The sequence below is a fragment of the Electrona antarctica genome (assembly GCF_951216825.1).
Source record: "Electrona antarctica genome assembly, chromosome: 5".
Lineage (NCBI taxonomy): Eukaryota > Metazoa > Chordata > Actinopteri > Myctophiformes > Myctophidae > Electrona > Electrona antarctica.
Window position 1 is genome coordinate 31470901 of NC_136810.1, and position 22639 is coordinate 31493539.

The 22639-nt window shown below is 43.3% G+C and overlaps 1 protein-coding gene across 1 annotated transcript in view; it reads right to left on the reverse strand.

The window, feature by feature from the left end:
- Positions 1 to 1334: 1334 nt before the first annotated feature.
- eea1 (early endosome antigen 1) overlaps positions 1335 to 22639 on the reverse strand; it is a 33702-nt gene continuing 12397 nt past the window's right edge. Inside the window, exons 12-29 of the mRNA XM_079501833.1 lie at positions 21469 to 21618; positions 19235 to 19354; positions 17446 to 17649; positions 15014 to 15214; positions 13676 to 13789; positions 13008 to 13163; positions 12584 to 12723; positions 11704 to 12034; positions 11422 to 11523; positions 10235 to 10429; positions 9885 to 10067; positions 8547 to 8732; positions 8317 to 8448; positions 7575 to 7760; positions 6651 to 6889; positions 6216 to 6336; positions 5075 to 5173; positions 1335 to 4936 (exon numbers count right to left, since the gene is read on the reverse strand). Of these exons, the coding sequence (XP_079357959.1) occupies positions 4814 to 4936; positions 5075 to 5173; positions 6216 to 6336; positions 6651 to 6889; positions 7575 to 7760; positions 8317 to 8448; positions 8547 to 8732; positions 9885 to 10067; positions 10235 to 10429; positions 11422 to 11523; positions 11704 to 12034; positions 12584 to 12723; positions 13008 to 13163; positions 13676 to 13789; positions 15014 to 15214; positions 17446 to 17649; positions 19235 to 19354; positions 21469 to 21618 (2982 nt within the window). The 3' untranslated portion in view covers positions 1335 to 4813. The remainder of the gene's footprint in view (positions 4937 to 5074; positions 5174 to 6215; positions 6337 to 6650; positions 6890 to 7574; positions 7761 to 8316; positions 8449 to 8546; positions 8733 to 9884; positions 10068 to 10234; positions 10430 to 11421; positions 11524 to 11703; positions 12035 to 12583; positions 12724 to 13007; positions 13164 to 13675; positions 13790 to 15013; positions 15215 to 17445; positions 17650 to 19234; positions 19355 to 21468; positions 21619 to 22639) is intronic.

A 22639-nucleotide genomic window follows, 5' to 3' on the forward strand; every position in this document is an offset into this window, starting at 1 on the left:
AATCCCTCTCTCAGTACAAGTAGTCAGTCATGGAGACTGTGATACACACAGTAAAATGTTAATGTATCCATTGTAAAGGGCCGGTCTCACTGAGTTTACTATAGCCGGATGGCCAGCCATCCTAAATTTGAGAGGACCTGTGATGTCATGACATACTTTTTATTTGTATTTTTTTCTATTAATTTGGTCATTAAGGTCCACAGAATGAGGTCTGCTCTGCCGGAATAAAAAAAAAGTTATACCCCACCATAGACAACTAATATAAGGCAACATTTTATCATACTTAAGTAGCATGTGACATGTCAAACTAGGGCGTTTCCATGATTCTGAATCCATTCCAAGCATTAGTTTTGCACGAAAAACACTCCTTGGTCTAAATTCAGCCATATCCCAAATGTGCTGACCTAATCACATTTGTGATGACGGCTATTGCCATTTTTAGGCCAAGGAGTGTTTTTCGTGCAAAGCTAAATGCTTGAAATGGATTCAGAATCATGAAAACCCCCTAGTTTGACATGTCACATGCTACTTAAAGTATGATGAAATTTTGCCTTATATTGGTTGTCTATGGTGTGGTATACAAAAATGGTCGTAACTCTTTTTCGCGATGTTTCCGGCAGAGCAGCCCTCTCATTCTGTGGACCTTAATGACCAAGTGAATAGAAAAAACAAATAAAGTATGTCATGACATCACAGGTTAATCCTTAACCGTTGAGCTTTTGGGCCTGTGGCTCCCCGGCTACTAGAACTATTGTTTTAAAAATCAAGTGGATGGCAGAGTCCACGCCACATCTATAATAAATACAATGAACGTTAGTTATCGTTATGGTGCTCAGTGTGAAGGACCCTTAACCCGGTTATTGGTTCTATTTGAACACTCCAAGTTAAAATGATGATAAAGTGAGGATGTTATTGTGCAGGGTGCATGTCACACTGCCTACGCAGAGTAAGACCAAACAAGACCTTTGCTTAAGGCACACCCACATCGCCAAGTATGGCAGGGGTTCTCAACGTTTTTGGCCGGGGACCCCCGGAAATGCTTTGGCAATATCTCGGGACCCCCGCCCCCTCCCGACCCCCAATATAAATTGACTGCTACAATAACCTTAACCCATTTTGGGCGGGAACCCCTTTGTGTTTTAAGCATGTTATAATTTAGCTAATGAAAAATAGATCTACAAGCTCATAGCGCGCCACCGAGTGGCGCGCTACGAGCTTGTAGCTCTGCTATTTTTGAAAAACCGTGAAAAAAAAACTTTTTTTTTTTTTTTTGGAAAATAATTTGGCGACCCCCCGAGGGGTTGCGACCCACGGGTTGAGAACCCCTGAAGTATGGTACCAAGACACACAACATGGAAAAGAGTGAGAGGCTGATTCATCATGCATGACCACTGACATCAATGTGAATCAAGACAATTCAGTGTAGGTCTATAGTGCCATTTTCTAAAAATGAATAAGACATTGTTGGATTTACATATTTTACAAATAGAAACATTTTACAGAGATTATGATATCTAGTCTTAATAAGCAATTAAGTACAATTAAGATGACAACTAAAACATTAGAAATGCTGACGATTGCAAAAAAAGTTGGGTTTTGTTTTCTGAATGTGTGTGGCAGGGACTGGAGAGCTGCATGGTTGAACCCAGAACAGAATAAGGTGCAGATCTTCCATCTAGGTCTCAGTAACCATTATTAGAGCAAATACTACTTGTGATCTTTAAGGTTTTAAAACGGTGCCTTTTCTGTGCCAATCTGAGGTAGACAAACAAAATAAATGCAACGCAAAGACAAATAAGTGTCCTTATGAAAGTTGGCTGTTGAAATGGAACATTCTTTTCTAGAGCCTACAGTGCAGTAAAGTACAGGGCATAGACGGAGCTCAGATCAGCAGCAAAATGCGAGGAGAGCCTGCACGGTCACTTGCTCAGTTACATGGCCCACTCCAGCCACCGTAGTTTGACAATTGCACATAAAGGTCTTACCGGTATAACTTGACAGCAAACTTAAATAACAAAAAAATGAATAAATCTTATTTTTTTTTTTACAGTTGTCAGTTACAGATTAGTCACACAGGCTGTATACAAAACCCACTGCAATTAAATCAACATTGACGTCTCCGAAGAATGTGCACAAGAGATGCTGAGAAGCTTTTGAGCAGCCATACACAGTGGAGCTGCACACACAAACACACCCATCGGCAATCACTCGGTGTCGAGTACGATGGTCCTCCTGGGGGGGTCCTTATTGTGGTCCTCAGATGACCCCACACACACACTTATTGCTTGAAAGCAGAGCACACAGGGCTCTAGCAGTACTTAGTCAAAGCGGTTGAATGGAGACAGGCAAAAATAATGCTTAACATACAAGCACCATTCATAACCACATTAACTGTGGGGGGGGGGGGTGCACACCACCATATGTAGAAATAAAAAAGCAAATAAAAAATGAATGCTGCTTTATAGAACCGAGTAGCACTGAAAGAAGTTACAACACAAAATCAGTTGTACATGTCAAATGTTCATACTATGCATTTGTGTTTGATAGGACATTGTGGTTTAAAACTCCAAAGCATTTGTAGAGAACTACATTTCTGAAAAGAAATTATGGTGAAAAACAAAACACAGAAGAAAGTAAGGTCCGCACCGTGAGGCTCGAAACGTCATGTACCCTGTGGTGAGAAAATAAAACCTTAAGCTTTTGGAGCTCAGTCCAGTGGGCAGACCTTACTTTATTCTCCATCATTTACATCAGCCCAGCACGTGGCGTTTAGTTTGTGGATGTGCGTGCTCCATTGTTTCTATTTGAAAAACAAAACACAAACATGGTTATGATCTTGCCTCTATTCCATCATTTTACAGACTCCTGCAGACATTCTTTGGTCATGAGACAGGCTGAATACTACTACTTAGCTTTTTAACAATCTCACCACCATCCTGCCCCACAAAAGGTAGAGGACCAGATTTGAGTAGAAAAACATGGAAAATGTTCGACTTAAAGATTTGCATGTTAATGGAACACAAAGACACACAGCAATAACCACTCTTCAATAGTCGTGTCAATCATCATTGTGTAATCCACTGGTTCCCAAACAGTGGGAACAGTGGGCCCTATATTTTGTTTTCTACTTTTGTTTAATAAAAAAAATAAAAATCAAATTCAGTAATTTCATAAAGAAATTCCATAAATGAGATGGGGCCCCTATATTTTGTTTTCCACTTTTGTTTAATAAAAAAAATAAAAATAGAATTCAGTAATTTCATAAAGAAATTCCATAAATGAGAAAACAAATGTTTAAGAAGTATTTTCACTAGTTTGGGTCCCGTCTAATCTCTCTCTTGGGTCTCGACCTGAAATGTTTGGGAACGTACTGGTGTAATCTATTACATATTATTTTAACTAGCTGACTTTAGTTTGACAGTAAGTCAGATCATGTTCTATATATCCCAGTTATTCCCTGCCAGGGAATCCCTGGAGGGATTAAATGGAATGCTCAAAAAAGACAATTTGCCTGCATTTTGGTATTCACACATTTCTTAATTTATACAGTATAGGCTGCATAGGCATAGAAAAGTGTCGTCAACTTAAACAACAATCATAGGGAAAATGACATGGCAGCAAACCATTTAAAAGGCAAAATCAGCGGTTAATGCTTATGGTCTTGGCTTCACTTGGTTCATTTAATAGTGTGACATTTTATATTTCCAGATTTGGAGATAGAAAATTGAAGGAAAACAAATGCACAACACAAATTAGGTGTCTTAAGTCCATTTCTAGACCATAATATTTTATATTTAACAAAACAATTACTTGATTTTAACAAAACAATTACTTGATTTTAGCTTTTTTCCATTACAATTATTACATCCTCATTTAAAATACAAACAACACTTTCATTATGATTCTCTCCTTTAGACCTCTGGGAGCCTCTTACACCAAACACTTACGCCAACTCAACCACCTTGCTAACACAACCAATGCCACATGGAGATGAAGGTGCAAATATGTGCATGTAAAGAGATGAATGGTGCTGTGCAGATCTCCCCATATCCACTCTCTGGCAGTCCACAGGAGCAGCAAAGGCACAATACAGATACAGGCTAGCCCTCCCCATTCTCACCATGTCTTGTTCCACGCTGTGGCCCGAGCGGTTTCTGATGTCATCTCCGTATTTAATGTCCGTCATCAGCCGTTATCAACACCATTCAATGCAGGCAGCCATTATGTATATTCCACATACTGACGTTGTTGCCAGGCGTTGTCCGACTATTACTAACTGTAATGCCTAAAGCTAACCCTAACCGCAGTCTTAACCGGCCACGTAATTCCCTTAACCTCATATCAGTCTTAACCGGCCATGTAAGTCAGTTTCACAATGTTTTCGCTTCGCGGGCAGTAATTTCACTTCCGCATTTCCTAGTCGCCTACTCACGGTAGGCAGTTTGTGGAAATGTCCATACTAGCTGCATTGAATGGTCTTGATAAGAACATACTGGTGATTATAGGTTGATAACATTCGAAGCGGACTCTGTTGCTTCATCATCATTGCAGTTGAAGGAGCGTCGTCAATCCTCAAACGAATGGCTCTCAACCCCTGGACGCCTTCACATCAGAGCCAGAGCTGAGTCGCTGCTGTCTCAGGGAGATGGGCATTTTGTCCACTCACGTCATGTTCATTATAGAGCACATTGAATATGACAACTCACGTCATGTTCATTATAGAGCACATTGAATATGACAAAACATGCCTTGCTCTGCCTGAGGGGAGGGAGGGAGAGGGGTGGGGCAGGGGGTATACATGGGGAAAGACAGATCACCCTTGGAGGTCCTCAAAGCACGTCTCGCACACTCGTACTGGCTTCTTCGAAGAGGGGGTGAGGGCGTTCCTGCACGAGCACTCGTTGCAGAAGATGTTCCCACAATGTCTGCAGTGGTGCTGGATGTTCGCAGAGACACAAGACAGAGGTATAGTCTATAGTTAACTCGCAGGACAGGACAGTCTCACAACACTACGAGTGGCCTATATCTGTGTGAACATAAACAATCAACCCTGAGCACGAATGTCATCTCTCACCCTCCTGACGGCGAGAGAAAAGCCCTTTCCACATGCCATGCAGTTCTGCACATCGTGATCTTCTGTCCACTTCCTGGTCAGAGATTGGGACTGCTTGATCTATATGGAGGAGAAAGGGACCAGAGTTCTAAAACAACGCATATGCCACAAAACCACAAACCTTCTTCTTTCCTGCCTTGATTTCCTTACCCCCCCTTCTCTAACTCTCTCTACTTCCCTTTATTTGTTTGCTTGGAAAATAACAAGATGGGAACTATGCACAAAAGCGAATTTCACCCACTTTCCTTTACTTGTAAAACTAATGTGACAATTCTGATTCTGCCTATGAACATCATAAAATAGCAAAACAAAATAGCTGATCTACAAGCTCACAACACATGTGAGCCATTGTGAGCTTGTACACTGGCTATTTTTGCCAAAGTTATGACATAACCAGGAAAGGGACACTAGCGTTCATATGGTTAATGACAATTGATATACAAGAGCTTCCTAGAGGTGTGTATAATTGCTATGTGGCTCATCGCAGAGCTTGACCGTCAAATTGCACCATATGTCATATTGAGTTAGAGATTAAATGTATGAAATGACAAAATGTAATATATTTATTCGTTACATCTCAGTACAGAAGTAGCTTACAGAAAAGGTCTTTGGTTTTGCTGCTTATAGAAATGACTAAATATGTACAGTAATCAGAGCGCAGTTTTAGGTGCTATATTTATGTCTATTCAGGTATATAATATGTACAGTATATACATGTACTGTATGATTGTGTGTGCAATGATAATACAACGTGTCAATTGCCTGTGTGTGTGTGTGTGTGTGTGTGGGATGTGTTTCTGAACTGCCTTCATCAATATAGCATGTGTGTTTTGTTTATGTGTTGCATGGCCTTGAGTTGTGATTTGATAATGCGTGTATTGGGTCATTCATTGTGGACATTTTCTTGAGTGACATGCAGTACATACTACATACACACTGATGGCCTCATTAGAGTCATTACATGGCTCGTCATGGCTCAAATAACTAGCTGAACTGCAAATAATAGTCTTTTGTTGTAGTGTACACCACTAATCTAAACGGTACACCAAGAATCATAGCTCTAGTGTGGAAGTCTTAACTAGTGTTATTTGTTGGGTCTAACCTGCAGTGACTGGTTCTCTCTGCCAAGTTCTTGCATGGCTGCAGTCGTGTCATCCAGCTTCCGTCTCATCTCCACCACTTTGGCTTGCAGCTTCTCAAGCTCGCCCTCGCCTTTCACACACCTACGACATGACCGTAGAACAACGGTAAATAAACCACACCTCATCACACTTTAAATTAACTTAAACTATTTTAAAATTCAGTCATTAACAATTAGGCTAAATCGGTTACACTGGTTCAATTAGTAGATATTAGGCTATTTTCATAAAAAAAAAGAAAAATCAAACATTTAATTTACACCTACAGTATAATGAGATGCCCAAATTAGGGACTCCAAGTTGAACGTGGTTCAGGACATTTTCTACCGTCAAGAAACAAATAATTTCCAAAACCTTCGCTCATCTCATGGTGCCTGCACAAATATAATATTACAAACCTCTCCAGCAGAGCCCGCCTCTCATCCTGGTTGTTCTGGACCGTGGCCTCCAGCACGGCGATCTCTCCCCTCAGCTCGTCCGTCTGTTTCTCCAGCTCGCCCACGCGCTTCTGGCTGCCCTGCCACTCTCTCTTCAGCGTGGCCACGTTCTCGTTCAGAGCGGTCACCTGCACGCCCAGCTTAGCCTCCGCCTCCTCGCTGCGCTTCACCTGCTCTTCCCTGGCTCGCTTCTCTGCCGCCTTGAGGAGGGAGGGAGGATTTAATGTTGGGACTCCTGGTGTCCCTATTTTGGGCATGTCATTATAGGCGAACATTTTCAAAAAAATGTCTGAAAATGTTATAAAGACGCAGTGAGAAAATCTACAAGCTCACCACGCATCGCAATGAGACAATTGCGAGCGTGTACAGTAGAACGGCTATTTGCTCTAACTATATATACAAATAAGAATAGCTGCTTGTGTTCACAATCCTGTAGACGAGTCATAGACCGTAACGTACGCAGAGTATGCGGGACTGCCGTCTAAGCCTCTGCTCTGCCTTTGCTCTGACGTGCTTCTGCTATTTCCGTCCTGCAGTTTCCGTTTTTGAAAGTGGCCATTAGACTCGCTCCCTCCATCTTAAACATCTACTTATCTTCAGAAGCGTTAATATTGCGACCTCGACACAGCACAACATCAGAAATGATCCCAGAACGTCTGCGTTCTGTTCACGGCCCAGAACCAGGAACGCAATAGGAACTCCACTCTTGTCTTTCCTTCTTCCGAGTGGCTACGGCCGATGTGACACGTGCGTCGACACACTGCACAGTTTTAAGCTAGATGTGATCGGGCCAAAGGCCTGTGAACCTCTAGTTTTAGAAATAATCCAAATACAGCACATTTAGGCAATCATGAGGTCTTCAACAGATTTTATGGAAGGTCATACCAGCAGGGCCTGGACCTCCTTGGTCTGGGCGAGGAGCTGTTCCTCCCTCTTGGCCACACCGTCCCGGGAGGCCAGATGCTCCTTCTGCTCCTTCTCCAGGGCTGCCTGCGCTGCCTCCACCTGGCCCTGCACCTCCAGTTTCTGCTGGATCAACAGCTGTTTGGCCTCCCGCAGCTCACGCAACTCCTGAAAGACAGCGCTTAGTTATAGAAACATGGACTAACGAGGTCTGGAAGAACATTTATTTTCAATGAATCATTGTGAATGTGGACGAGTTTAAAAACCATATCCGGGCTAAATGTGCACAAATTTGGGCAGAAGACATTTGGTAAAAGCCAAAATTAAGAACATAGGATAAACAAAAATAAGTTTTGTATAATTGGTCCAAAAGTCAGAGATCACTCTGTATGCAGGTAAGATGTGGTATCCTCCTTTGGTATCGAAACAGGAAGATACAGGGTTATAGCTGAGGATGATGTGAATATAGTGATTTGAATGAGGTGGAGAATCATTCAGGGTGATACAACTACAGCAAGTTGGAGAAGCCACACTAATGAGCTAATGTTAACATTAAATGACAGTTAGCCTAATACAATTTTTATTATGCTTATTAATTTAGAACGGTGATGAGACCGCTACATCAAAACTGTGCGGTTATCTGAAAATAGAGCACACCCTCCGGCCAGTCTGAACGGAGTAATCTCCGTGGCCATGTTATAATAATTAAAAGTAACTGTCGGACCTTGTCACTTTTGTCCGCTAAAGTTTTGAGTTCAGCAGTCAGTCTGGTGGTGTTCTTCTCCAAGCTGCTGTTGGCCTTGGTCAGTTCATCTACTCTGGCCTTCTCCTTCTCCAACCCATCCTTAGCCAGAGCCTGAGAGGTAGAAAAAGACAAGACATCAGTAGCATAATGTCACACCAGTTGTCTGTCTGTCTGTCTGTGTGTGTGTGTGTGTGTGTGTGTGCGTGTACCTGTTGTTTCTGGAGTTCTGTTAGGGCCTGGTCTTGTTGTTGGAGTCTCCCGTCCCGCTTGGCCAGCTCTTGCTCCAAAGAGGCACGGCTTGTCTTCACTACCTGGATCTGCTCCTCCAGGACCCTCTGATGTGTGCGGTTGGCAGCCAGCTCCTCTTGGGCCTGCTTTAGCTTCTCCTCTGATGTCTACGTTGACAGGGAGAGAGTTCATATGAGGTTCTCTCGCTCTCTCTCTCACTCACACTCACACACACACAAGAAATGTATGTGCAGAAAACTAGCGTTGCACTGACCTCTACAGGTCAGGATGAAGCTTTCAACTAGGTTGCACTGTGTATGTAGGTTACTGGGTATGGGCACATCTAAGATTCCATGCGCGGACTGAAGAAGCTGTGTTTTGCGTCATTTCCCGGAAAAGCTTGCCCCAGCGGCATTCTGCCGCGTGGGTGAAGCTTCTTTTCCATCCACCAGCTGTCTAAAAAAACGGAAATGACGCAAAACACAGCTTCTTCTGTCCGCGCATGGAAGTTCAAGTGTGCCCAGGCTGACTGTTGGCCTCATTTGGCCACACCCCAAAATCCATGTAGTACTACCTGTTTTTCCTCAGGTGCCAACGGTTCAAGATGTACTATTACATGACAGGGTGTGGCCAGTAGTGCAGCACATTTATTTATTCATTTTATTTTTTAAAAGGCCCGTAGCCATAAATTAACTTCACTGTAAATGTGCCAGTGAGACAAATGGTAAATTTTAGTAGCTAGTTAGACAGTGCCTTAGACAGCACTTTTTAGACTTAGATAGCATTTGAAACAGACTTATAGCATGTCATGTAGACAGCACAATAATTGCATTGTATGTAGTCATAGCACTTCATAGTATATATGTACAGCATAGTATAATATATATGTATAGTTTATATGTATAGTGTCATTATATAGATATGTTCTAGTTACGTTCTTAGCTTACACATGTTTCTTGATAAATGCTTTTTATATATGTGATGTATTCCCATGCTTTTTGTTCTTGCTTAATGTAAGTCGCTCTGGATTAAGAGCGTCTGCTAAATGCCTAAATTGTAAATTGTAGTTGAAAGCAAGTGTCAAACTCAAAATATAATAAAACAGTTGAAAATGGGGAAAGTATACAGTAGTTGGAAGGGGTACAGCATTGTGTAAACAGAGCTATGTCACATTGCATCGTTCGTTATATGCATGTCAAGTCATTTTGGGACAAAAAGTAGAATTTTTTCCTCAAAACTATTTCAATAATTTACAAAAGAAAATAAATGTAACTGTGTGTAAATGTAGAAGCTCTGTGTACATGTACAGTAAAACATACCTTGAGGTCCTGGCGCAGTGCAGAAACCTCAGACTCCTTTCCATAACAGTCAGACTGCAGTTTGGTGAGGCTCTCTCGGCTCTGCTCTAAGCTCTTCTGGAGATCTGCTGTGCAACTCTTCTCAGCAGCCATCTCCTGGCCCAGCCCTGATACCTTCTCGTTCAACCTGCCCACCTCCTCAACCTACCGATACAGGGGGGCAGTTTATTTATACACATGCACACATATCACTACTAATAAACCAATATGCACTGCAGATATAATGATGATGTAAATATAAATATGCAACTGGTATTATAACATGGTTTAAATGTGAACAGTATTATGGAACTGAGGGGATCGATACTTGCCTTCTTGGCATTAGTGCCCTGTAGTTCCGTCACATGGCTCTCCAGTTTCTTCTTCTCCTGGTCGAAGGACCCCTGGACTGTCTTTAGCTGTGCCTGCAGCTGCTGAACGCCTTTCTCCTTCTCTTTCAGTGCCTCCTGAGTCTTTGAGTGCTGCTGTGTTAGTGCAGCCAGCTTGGTGTTCAAGCCTTTCTCTGTCTGGGGACAGATTGTTGTTTATGTAGACTTGGTTTATTTCATCACAGCAGTTGGCCATATTCACATGGTGGCTATATAACTTAGACCCCAACTAAGGATGTCCCGATCACGTTTTTTTGCTCCCGATCCGATTCCGATCATTTGATTTTGAGTATCTGCCGATACCGATTTTTCCCGATCCGATATTTATATTTTTGTAGGACGTAGTACATTATCCAAAATCCCACACAGTATCCAGTCTATTTTATATTTTTAATATCCCACGATTTTGCAACCCATTTTTTCACCCAGTGTCAATTATCTAATCTGTAATCCTGGGCGCTACACTTCCTCTGCCAACCTGGGGGGGCAATATCCAGTCTAAAGCCCAAACCAAACCATTCACCACTTTTCAACCTATCTTCATATAATCATCTGTCCTCACTAATAATCATGATAAAATGGCACAATATTTTTCTACTCAGTCTGTGTCTCATAAGAGGGCTGTGGGCAGTTCAGAAACCCGTCCACCAGTGACATCATCGATGGGGAATCCAAGCTAATAGAAACGGCAGGCTTTCTGTTCCTGAAAAGTTGCAATGCGAAAATGGACGCTATCGTTCCCACGATAATAAAAATCGAAACATTTTTGTAAATAAATCTTGTTTAAAAAAGTATCTGCCTAATGATGCCCTCCTATGAGACACAGACCGAGTAGATTTTTTTTATCATGATTATTAATGAGGACCTATTATATGAAGATAGGTTGAAAAGTGGTGAAGTGGTCCTTTAAAAACCCCTTTGGTGTGGTTTGGGCTTAATATCATGATATGGATATAATATTGATACTGGGGATGTCCCGATCACGTTTTTTTGCTCCGATTCCGATCATTTGAAAATGACGTGATCGGCCCCGATTTCCGATCACATGATCGGATCGGGACATCCCATCCTGCCCATTGACCATGTGGTTAGTGCTTCCTCCACACTGTAAGGTTACTGTACTTGCATACCTCTCTTAGCCTCTCGGTCTGCTCTTTGACCTCTTTGAGCTCCTTAGTGCTGGCCTCATTGCTCTTCAGAAGCTCCTGTCTGGCCTTCTCATGCAACTTCTCCTAAAGAGTAGTATAATAAAGAAATATACAACAAATACATAATACATACACAAAGCTATGGATGTGACAAAGGCTGGTCCACTTTACTCAAGATACAGTACCGGTATATCAACATGACACTGGATTAAGATTAAGTATACATAATTGAGCTTGAAACACATTGTAGTTTACTGAACTCACCTTCTCCTCCATAGTGGACTTACTGCTCTTCCTCTCCTTGTCTAATTGATTTTGAGACTCTTTCAGGGCCTTGCTGGTCTTGGCCATGTTGTCTTTAGCAGCAGCGAGCTCCTTCCCTCGAGTGTCTCTCTCCTCTTGGGCCTTCTGGAGGTCTGATGCCAAGCTTTGTGCTTTTCTGTCCAACTCTGCTTGTTGCGCCTTCCCCTCCTGTGTCACCTTGTCCAGGTGGGCTCTGAGAGCCCCCCTCTCCTGCTCAAATCGCTCCAGTTGCTGGCGGCTGTCGTCAAAGGCAGCCGCCTTCTTCTTCAGCTCCCCTTGTAGCGTCACAGCCCTTATCACAAAAAACAGGACTTTGTTAATGTTACTGTATCCTTTTAGCCTAAATGTCTTACTGTACCTCTGTGCTGTTTACATGTCTGACTAATAAAGTATTCAATCAAAGTATTCAATATCAAAGAAAAGGCAAGTTAGCATTTTACTGGTTTCTAGTTATTTATCAAACACAATGGGCCTCATTCACGAAACACAAACTGCACGTGACACTCGTACTGTACGTGGCACAAAACATAGGTGACTGTTATTAGAATACCTTATTCTTCATGTACAATCAAATACAATAGTGCCAAACTTTACACAAACTGGAACAATACAAATGATTCAAACATGAACGTGGATTTTGATTTGACGAACAGGTTGAATTCATCATCGTATGCAACTGAGATGCCCACAAATCAAGGCTGTACACACCCTTTAACAAATCCGATGTTTCTCTTCACTTAGGAATACTAAAGGAAAACTAAAAGTAGAAATCTATAGTAGAAATCTAAGAGCAGCTTTGTGAACGAGGCCCAATCTGTGCTCCCGTGTCGGTGTGTCTCACCCTGTTTTCTCCTTTTGCAGCTGGTGCTCCAGTTCCTTGGCATTCCTCTTCGCCTCCGACCTCTCTGTCTGGAGCTTCTGCACCTCCTGCTGGGCCTGCTCCCGTGCTGCCTGCACCTCCACCAACTGCATCTCCACTTTCTGTCACAGATTACCACACCAGTCACACTTGAGACAAAAAGCACATACTAGCAGGCCTTTTATTGGAGGTACCTTTACAGGATCACATGTATAGGTGTTGTATATCGTCTCTGTCGGGTGGAAACCTCATAGGTCCAAAACTGTTACTTTTCAGGATTCAAATTCAAAAAGCAAATCTATAAGCTCACCTTTGATGCTTTCGTGTAACGCTGTAGTATGATCAAGTAGGGCATTAATGTACGATAAAAGAGGCAGCAACGATATAATGTACACTTGACACTGACCTTGCCGTGTCCCTCTAACTTCTCTATCCGCTGTTCTGAAGTCAGCAGCTTGTCTTTGCACTCCTTCAGGCCAGCCTCCAACTGGCTGCACTGCTCCTGTTTCTTCTGCAGCCTGTGGCCTTGCTCCTCCAACTTCTTATGAGTTTTACTCAGTTCCTGGGGGAGGGAGGGAAGTCAGGTTATTATTGGGCACTTTGACAAAACAGATTCATCAGAGAGGATGAGAGGAGACAGAGGTTAAGGTCATTTTAAACAAAATTATCTCTTTATGCAAGATTGTTTCTGTGCTATTTGCTGCAACATCGTGCAGATAAGTTGATAACAACACACATACTGTATAAAGAGATCATTTAATCTTGAGATATTGAAATAAACTGTGGTATAAAAGCAAAAGAACACATTAGGTTGTGTGCTATAATAAAGAATATGATGACTGTAACTGCATGGAAGGAACCATAGGCGAGTGCCGTAGGCGATCAAAGCTGTGATGTTCTTTACGCCAGTCCACAACAATGGACTGGCGGCGGGGGGACAAACGCACGTGGCGTATGTCTACATCAGCCGACACGAGCAGAGCCATGACATCACACGTTTTGCAGATTTCTTCGTATTTCAGACGCCTGGCACCCCCAATAACGTAAACGTGGCCTGAGACATAAGGCTCTGACCTGTTGCTTGTCCTGCAGTGCATGCTGGGCCGTCTCCAGGTGGTTCTCCAGGTCAGCCCTCTGGGCAGCCTTGGCGGCCTCAGCAGAAAGCAACATCTCAGTCTTGGCCTTCAGCTGGGGGTGCATTGGAAGAAAACATGTGGATTAAGCCATCTTAAACTACCGGTACATGTATTTGTGCTGTAGTGTATATAACAAAATAAAACAAACCCTTGACTTCCTCAACAAGTTTGTGTTGAGGAAGTCATTGTTTGTGAAACAAATTAGATGAAAGGGGCGAATACTTTAGCAAACTTGTATGTACATACTAAGGTTGGACAGTATTTTTATACGATTTTTATCACCCATCGTCTGCCCCAAAATGCCGCCGATGGTCGATATATTAAAAAAAAGGCAGATCTACAAGCAGATCTACAAGCTCTTGTAGATCTGCCTGTTTTTCCAGCGCTGTTCGCTACATGTTGAGAGCTTTGCAGATCTGCCTGTTTTTGCAGCGCCGGTGTCAGAGTAACAAAATAACATAGATTACAGGTGGAGATGAAGTGAAGTTTAATCAGACAAGCATGCTGAGCTAAACTGGTGTTGTTGTTAGCTTAGCTTGTTGCAATGCTAATGCTTTGTCACTCCTCGTCTGTTCCTTTTCCTTCTTCTTTTATCCCCCCCCCCCCCCCACACTTCAAGGGTTGTGCATTGAAGCATGTCGGTTGTGATGAAACAACATGTCATGTAGCCTACAGTAACTTCTCCTCCCCGGACCCAAATGCTGCTGCCATGGCTGCTGCTTGGTCAATGGGGCATACCATTACAAGGGGACGGGGGGGGGGGGGGGGGGGTTCCACCGGCGGCTATTACTAGTTTGCTGGCCCAAATTTTCCTCACACTTTATTTTGCTATACAGGTTAATTGGGCGACATTTGAAGAGTTGAATGTTTGATAAGGTTTGAGTATTATTTTGCAAAATAAAAAATAAAATAAAATCGCTGAGAAAATCACCTAATAAAATATTCGGCGATGGACTCATCCAATCCACGAATGCCGATATATTCGTATTCGTCACCCAACCTTAGTACATACTTAGTACATACATAAGATAGAAGTTATACTAAATATCAGAGTACATACATAAGATAGAAGTTATACACTACTAAATATCAGAGTACATACATAAGATAGAAGTTATACACTACTAAATATCAGAATTTCCATTTTATAATAGGAGAGAGCTGTTCAATAGATTTCCCAAATAAGTGTCCAACTAATTTAGCTGCTAGGATTTCTGACTCATTATTTGAGTCAGTAATTGCTCTGATCAGAGCCACAGGTGATTGTGACGGTTACCTGTGAGTCCAGCTGAGCCACCTTCTCCTTGTTCTCTGTGAGCTGGGCTGTAAGTTCAGTCACAGAGGCCTGGAGTGCCTGTGCTCGGTCCTCGGCAGACCGCAGCTGGATCTTCTGCTCCTGGACCTGGTCATGGATGTTGTCCTGGGCCTGCTTGTGGCTTTCAGACTGGTTCTTCAGCTTGTCTGTCATGTGGGTGACCTTCAACCCCCGTCGACAGTTACAGAAAAGACCATTAGCTCATGTTGACGTAAACACTGTCTCAGTAACAGTTTTTTCCCCCAGGCAGTCAGGCTGCTGAACAGCTGACCTTGCACTGTAATGCACTGTCACTTTACATTGTAACTTCCTTTTGTGTTGGTTTGCACTATACTTGTGTTTTTGTCTTGTATACACTGGTGTATATTGTATTAAGACAGAGTGCTCGGAGAAAAAATTATTTAATTGTATTTATACACTGTATTTATACACATGACAAATAAACCTGAATCCTGTTGGATAATTATGTTATACTAGCAGCCAATCTTTACGTTGCCACTCTCTCTCTTTATTGCAATCGTCTTTTCCTTTTTTCTCCCAATTTAGTCATTGTGCCGATTCTCCCACTGTACTGTAGTCCCTCGTCACTGCTGAACCCTATTGGCTGGTCTCCCACTGTACTGTAGTCCCTCGTCACTGCTGAACCCTATTGGCTGGTCTCCCACTGTACTGTAGTCCCTCGTCACTGCTGAACCCTATTGGCTGGTCTCCCACTGTACTGTAGTCCCTCGTCACTGCTGAACCCTATTGGCTGGTCTCCCACTGTACTGTAGTCCCTCGTCACTGCTGAACCCTATTGATTCTCCCACTGTACTGTAGTCCCTCGTCACTGCTGAACCCTATTGGCTGGTCTTTGAGGTGGTGTAAACAACCACGCATCTACCCTGGTGCATGAATGGAAGGGTTGTCCAAGTCTATGGCGAATGGCAACGGTTGCTAAGATAGCATTGGACAATCACTAGTATAGAGAGTATGCGCATGCTTAAAGTGAATGGCACATCGAGTGGCAAATCGAGTGGCAAAGCAACAGGCAAAGTGAGTTTAACATTGTTTAATGTTGTTTAATGCAATCAGATAAGACTTTTCTGTGTGGATGTATGGGCTGTCAAGGCCAGAAAGTAGTTTTTGCCACTCAGTAGGCGTTCCTGCATAACTTCCTGGTTTGATGATGATGTCACACGCATACCCTCTATTGGAGGCGGAGCTTAGCGACTCGTCAATTGTGTTGGCTGCAGCACCGATCCAAGCTGGTGCCACTTTCTAAACTCCACTTAAAGGGATATTTCACTCTCAAAAAAACGTTTGGTCATTTTATCGTCTACTCAGGCTTATGTGAACATCCCAGACAGTTTTTAATTGATTCACTATTTAGATATTTGATATTCATTTTAGCTGCCCCGCCCCCTTCCTATACAAACCCATTGTAACTTCAAACTCTATTTTAACCATGATAGATTCATCGAAAACACCCAACCTTTTTTCTGGTGACTGATATTGTCCTTCTAATACGTGAGGGGCCGTGTTTTTTCATTTACTGTTTTCATTTATTCTTTAGTCTCCTCCGTCGCGCAGCAGAGTCCTACACATTTTCCAAAACAATTATAAAAATAAATGAAAAAACACCCCCTCACATATTAGGAGGGCAGTATCAGTCAGCAGAAAAAAGACGGGTGTTTTCGATTAATCTGTCATGGTTAACACCTTGGAGGCGCAAGACGGAGATCACCGTCAAGTTCAAGTTCACGGTCAGTTGCCCGAGACGGAGATTGATTAATCTCCGTCAAATTAGTGCTATGAAAACTGATCCCATCGCTCTACAGCCTAGAGGCGCTTGTTGCGCAATCCTCGGTGTTGCACAACAGTGACACGTCATCGAAAATGTTCCCTGCCTGTTTAGCTGACGACAACGAAAATCTTAAAGCGTTCATAACTCACAATCTAAATCATCCCGTCTAATTATGAAAAAAGATCCTGTGTTAGACGGCACTCCGCGGTCCAGTCGCTAGTCGCGATAGATTTATTCTTACCTCCCGTTGTTGTCGATCGACTCTAGAGTGGTGTGGCTATTGTTAGCTGCTACACACACATTCACAACAACTTCCGGTCCGCCGGTAAAAGTGGTCCGGGCGCTATAAACGATGGGCACATTTTATTAATGGATTAAATAGGCCCGAGCCCTCAAGGTGTTAAATAAAATGGAGTTTGAAGTTATAATGGGTTTGTATAGGAAGGGGGCGGGGCAGCTACAGTACAATGAATATCAAATACTGAATCAAGCAACTTAAAAAAAACTGTCTGGGGTGTTCACATAAGCCTGAGTAGACGATAAAATTAAAGTTAAATATGATATCCCTTTAAGTTGGGTCAGCGTGTGTGCATCTATTCTACAGTACCTGTTCTTGTAGTGCATGGTTCTTCTCCTTCAGCTGGCTGAGGACAGCCGTCTCTCCTTCCCCAGCCTGGATCTTGGCACACAGCTCTTCTCTCTCTGCCTCCAGCTGACTCACACTGTCCTTGCTCTTCTGCAGCAGGGCATCCAAGTTCTGGATCTTCTGGTCCTTATCGCCAATCTGACGCAACACTTGCTCCAGGTCATTCTAAAACGGAGACACCCGTTATGATAGCTTTGTGTGCCAAACATCGATTGATAACATTCAATGTCTCCATTATTGTCAGATTTTCTGAAGAGTTTTCACCCAATTCTGAATTAATCAGAATCAGATTAATCATCTGGCACACAAAAAAAAGAAAATCGCAAGTGAAAAGAAACGCTCAATGATTAACTCAACAATGGAATATAAAATAAATGATCAAATCACATTCTAAATGCAGGTCAATGGGAGATGATTTGACATGACATTGCTACCAGGTATAATTATGCAAAACAATATTTATGCAAATATCATTGCGTGCCAATTTTGCCAGACAATGCTAGTAGTTAGACAATTCCTGTTATTAACTACAGCTTGGTCAGAACAGGAAGTAGAAAGCAGGAATGGGCTCCATGCACACCGAATAACTCTTCCCTACTTCCGTCACTCACTTCCTTCTCTCTATTTTTTACTCACCACCGCTCAACGTTATTTCAGCTCCGGTGGTTAGCTCACCACCGGAGCTGTGGTCGCCTCGCCGCCGGGGGTCCGGACTATGAGTGAGCCTTAAGGGGAACCTCCCACCAAACCCCACACCTGTGCTGTGCGTCTGCTAATTTCCTAAATCTTACATTGTTTGTGTGGATTTGTCTCCCAGCAGTGCTTGTAATAAACATTGTATAGGCTCCAGTAAGGCCTGCCACTAACTCAACATCCGGGGAACCACTCCACTTCACAGTTCCGTGTACCTCTAATATGAACCCCCAACTGACTGCCGAGTGTGACCGTGGACCAGGCCTCTTCATGGAGCCCACCAGAAGTGTGACCGTGGACCCAGCCTCCTCACAGAGCACGACCTGGACCAGACGTGGACCAGGCCCCTTCACGGAGCCCACCAAAGCGTGACCGTGGACCCGGCCCCCTCACAGTGCACGACCATGGACTGCATTCATTATTATTGCTACTACTTGTATTTGCCTGCATCTCTTTCCCTGTCTATCTCTCTTCTATTCTTTCTTCCCATTTCCCCTCATCCCCCACCCCCCTCTCCCCCGACACGGTCGAGGCAGATGGCCGCCCACCCTAGTCGGGTTCTGCCTGACATTTATTCCTAAAAAGGGTTTTTCGTTACCACTGTCGCAATATTGCTTGCTCTGGGTGGATCTTTGTTGGTGTCTTGAGACAACTTGTTATCATGACACTTTAATAAAATTGAATTGAAATTGAATTGAAATTCACAGGTTTTACCGATGATACCAATTAAGGCTCTGTTCCATTTAGTGTGCCGTGGTTCTCAAACTTTTTAATTTCAAGGACCCCGATAACTCTGAGAGTGTACAATTGGAATTTGTACACTCTCAGAGTTGCACAAGGACACTTTGAGATCCACTGTTTCCAGTGAGTCAACATGCACAATAGCAGCAGCACCGTGACACTGTTTGACCAGAATGGACTTCACTAGAGCCTTCATTAGCATCATCGGTAACACCTGTGAAGGAAGTAGGGAAGGGGCCCAAGTTCTTTCCAAAATGACGTGTGTGCATAGAGCCCATTGTTGAAGTGAAGGTAAGGAACTGGGTGGTACCGCTACCTGAGCCTCCCGCATCTTGCCATTGGTGTTCTGCTGCAGGGTCTGCACCTCCTGGTGCTGTTGCTTGGCCTTCTCCACCTGGTGCTGAAGGTCCGTGTTCTTACTGGCACTCTCCTTCAACTGGACATCCAGAAAGACACCAAAGTGAGCACTTTACACATTCTGTCAAGATATCTGACGATTGGGTGCACGGTGGCACAGTCGGTAGTGCTGTCGCCTCACAGCTAGATGGTCCTGGGTTCGATGCCCGCTGTGGGCGCTGGGGGCGTGTTACCTTCTCCGCGTCATCAGTGCTCATACCCGAGGCGGGGTTGGCGAAAGGGCCTTTCTGTGTGGAGTTTGCATGTTCTCCCCGTGTCCCCTAGGGTAGGTACCCTCACAAAAAACATGCAGTAATCCTGGTCTCTAAACTACCTCCCCCTGGCCAGCCGGGGCGCCTGATGGAGGGGGAAGGAACTGGTCGGAATAACGTGTTCCTTCCACATGCTACGTCCAGCCGGGGAAACTCCCCCGTCAGGTGAAAAGAGCAGCTTGGACTCCTCATGCATAGAAGGAAGCATGAAGTCAATCCGCTGCTCCCCCAGGTTGGCAGAGGAAGTGAAGCGCACAGGATTACATTAGATAATTGACACTGGGTGAAAAAAATGGGTTGCAAAATCGTGGGATAAAAAAATAAATAATTTTAAATTAAAAGGATATCTGACGATTAACCACTTTCAACCTGGCATAACTATTTTCAACTATTATCATTGTAGGCGAGCATTTGCAAAAGATTAACATTTTCAAAAATGGCAGATCTACAAGCTCAGAGCCTGGTGATCGGTTGTATGAGGAAGTACAGTATAGGGCTTAAAGACCTATACCTGTTATAATTTGGCATTCTCAGTCATAAACAATAAATATGCTGAATTAGTGGTTGAACAGGTAAATCATCCCCAGCCTCAACAGTGTCCCTATGTATGTATGTATGTATGTATGTATGTATGTATGTATGTATGTATGTATGTATAGGGTACCAACAGGGGGCACTGTTGCACCACTCACTTCAGACAGGTCTGATTTTGTTTAGGCAGAATCCCAATACACAATCATGCACACATTTTTGTTTTGTTAGAATGTCATTAGGGACCAGCTCCTCTGTGTGTCTGCCCATTGATTGCTGCTACGCTGCCACAAATAGCCAGCCAAAGAGGTTTGCCCGTATGAGAAAAAAAGAACAGATATTCAAGCACACAATGCATTGCTTCGTGATGCATTGTGTTTTGCTTGTACATCATCATGCAATTAAGGTTTGCGTAAGATCTATACGATCTGTCTGATAAGGCAGATAGTGAAGACATTTTAAGCTAGTAAAATGTTCCAATCGTGATGCCAATGATGCTACCTGTACAGTCGTCTTTTCAGAATAATTCAAATTTTAAGTAATATACATTAATGATATGGAAAAAAGCAACTGATAGTTTTGTCAACATATTCTGTAGTACATCTGAAGTTGTCCCTTTCCTGTTGCCTTACCAAACCGCACCAATGATTCGCCATACAACTCCTTGCAACAAGCAACTACTTGCAAGTTGCAACCATTATCCCCAATGGGAATTGCAAGGAGTTGCATTGGTGTGGTTGACCTTAAACTGTTTTGTTGCAAGAAGTTGCAACAGGTGTGGTTTGGGCTTTAAGTGGTTGAATCGCTAAAAGTATAGTTACACATTGACTGCCACAATTGTTTCAGCCTTTGTCCATTCATGTGCCAAGAGCATTTTAAAGTGAGGTTCCTTATAACCAGAAGTTAGCTCACGGGACTTAACCAGAAGTTAGCTCACGGTTAAACAATCCTATTGCAGGAGGATCGCGGACCCAGACCAGCCACGCGACCTGAACTCGGCCGTATATAAAGCTTGTTTTGATTAGAATCGGAATCTGGGATCCGAGATAAAAGGGTGTTAAGATTTCGGCTATCATTGAAGTCAACGGGGGGGAACCTATTTACTGACGGACCAACCACATCCTGTTTATCTCCAAGACACGGAGACGCTGATAGACACAATTTCAAGCTGAATCAATATAAAACATTAAAAGACGCAGATCTCCGTCCATGGCAATGAGCCGTTGGATTTGAAAAGACTGAGATCGGCCGTCCATGGCAGTCGTTGCGTTAAATCAAAATCTGTTCATCATGCAGACGTACATTTGGGTCCGTTACTTTTCCAATTCCACACCGGTGCAGCCGAGCCTACCTGTTCCTCTGCACGAGAGAGTTTGAGCTGGAGGTCGGCTGCTTGCTGCTCACGGTCCTTCAGCTTCTCCCCAGAGAGCTGCCGTTGTTCCTTCAGGCGGCCCTGCAACTCTCCCAGCTGCCGCTCAGCCTCCAGCAGCTTAGCATGCAGCTAACAGAAAGAGCAGACAGACAGACAGACAGGTCATGGTCAACTGTTCACAAGGGACATTTGTCTTGGACTTTCACCCATGGTGTGCTTGACCTTAAAACAGGTGTGGTTTGGGATTTAAGTGGTTGAATCGCTAAAAGTAGTATGGTTAATCTAACCTCAATGCGGTTTCAGAACCTCGTTCAACATTTTAGTTTGATTGATTGATGAATGTATTAACAGATTGGAGAATTACAGTACATTTCAAGCACAACTCAATACAAAACTGTTAACTGTGGACGACACCAAATACCAAGTATTACACTTGTTTACATCATAACAATTAAGAGACATACAAATATACTCTATATAGCCAAAAACAGGAAATCATCATAGAGGAGGTAAAAAGGGAAAAAAAACATATACAGTGAGGGGAAAAAGGGGTGGGTGGGGGATTCAGGTTTTACGGGGGCCAGTTTCGAATTGCAGCCGTCCATAGGTGCCCTTTGAGAGCGGTTTTGAAGGAGTCAAGGGATTTGCATGTCTTAATAACTGTTGGTAGGGCATTTAGTCCCTTGTTTGTGCCGAATCTGTGTTGCACATGGTTTGTTGAGCTCCCTCTGGTGTTTTGGGTGTGCACTTGCTGTACTCTGAGCAGATTTCATCTTTTCGTGTGATAATATTGTCACCACTCTAATCAAGAAGTCATCAGCCTTGCTGAGATTACTATTTGAACCAAAGAGAATGGATTCGGTTTTTCCCAGGTGTAAAGATAGTTTATCAGCGAGCTAGGTGCAGATTCTACCGAGCTCAGAGCTGAGGGTCTTTTCAACCTGCAGCTTGTTCCTGTCTGCAAACAGGAACAAGTTGCAGTCACAAGCTGATGTCATGTCGTTAACATATATTAGGAACAGTAAAGGCCCTAGTATGCTTCCTTGTGGAACGCCACAGCTCACTGGGAGGGGGGTGGGGGGGGGCAGTGTTCCGTTCACTCCACCATCTGTTGACACTGGTACAAATTATTTTTTTAAACCTGATCCTT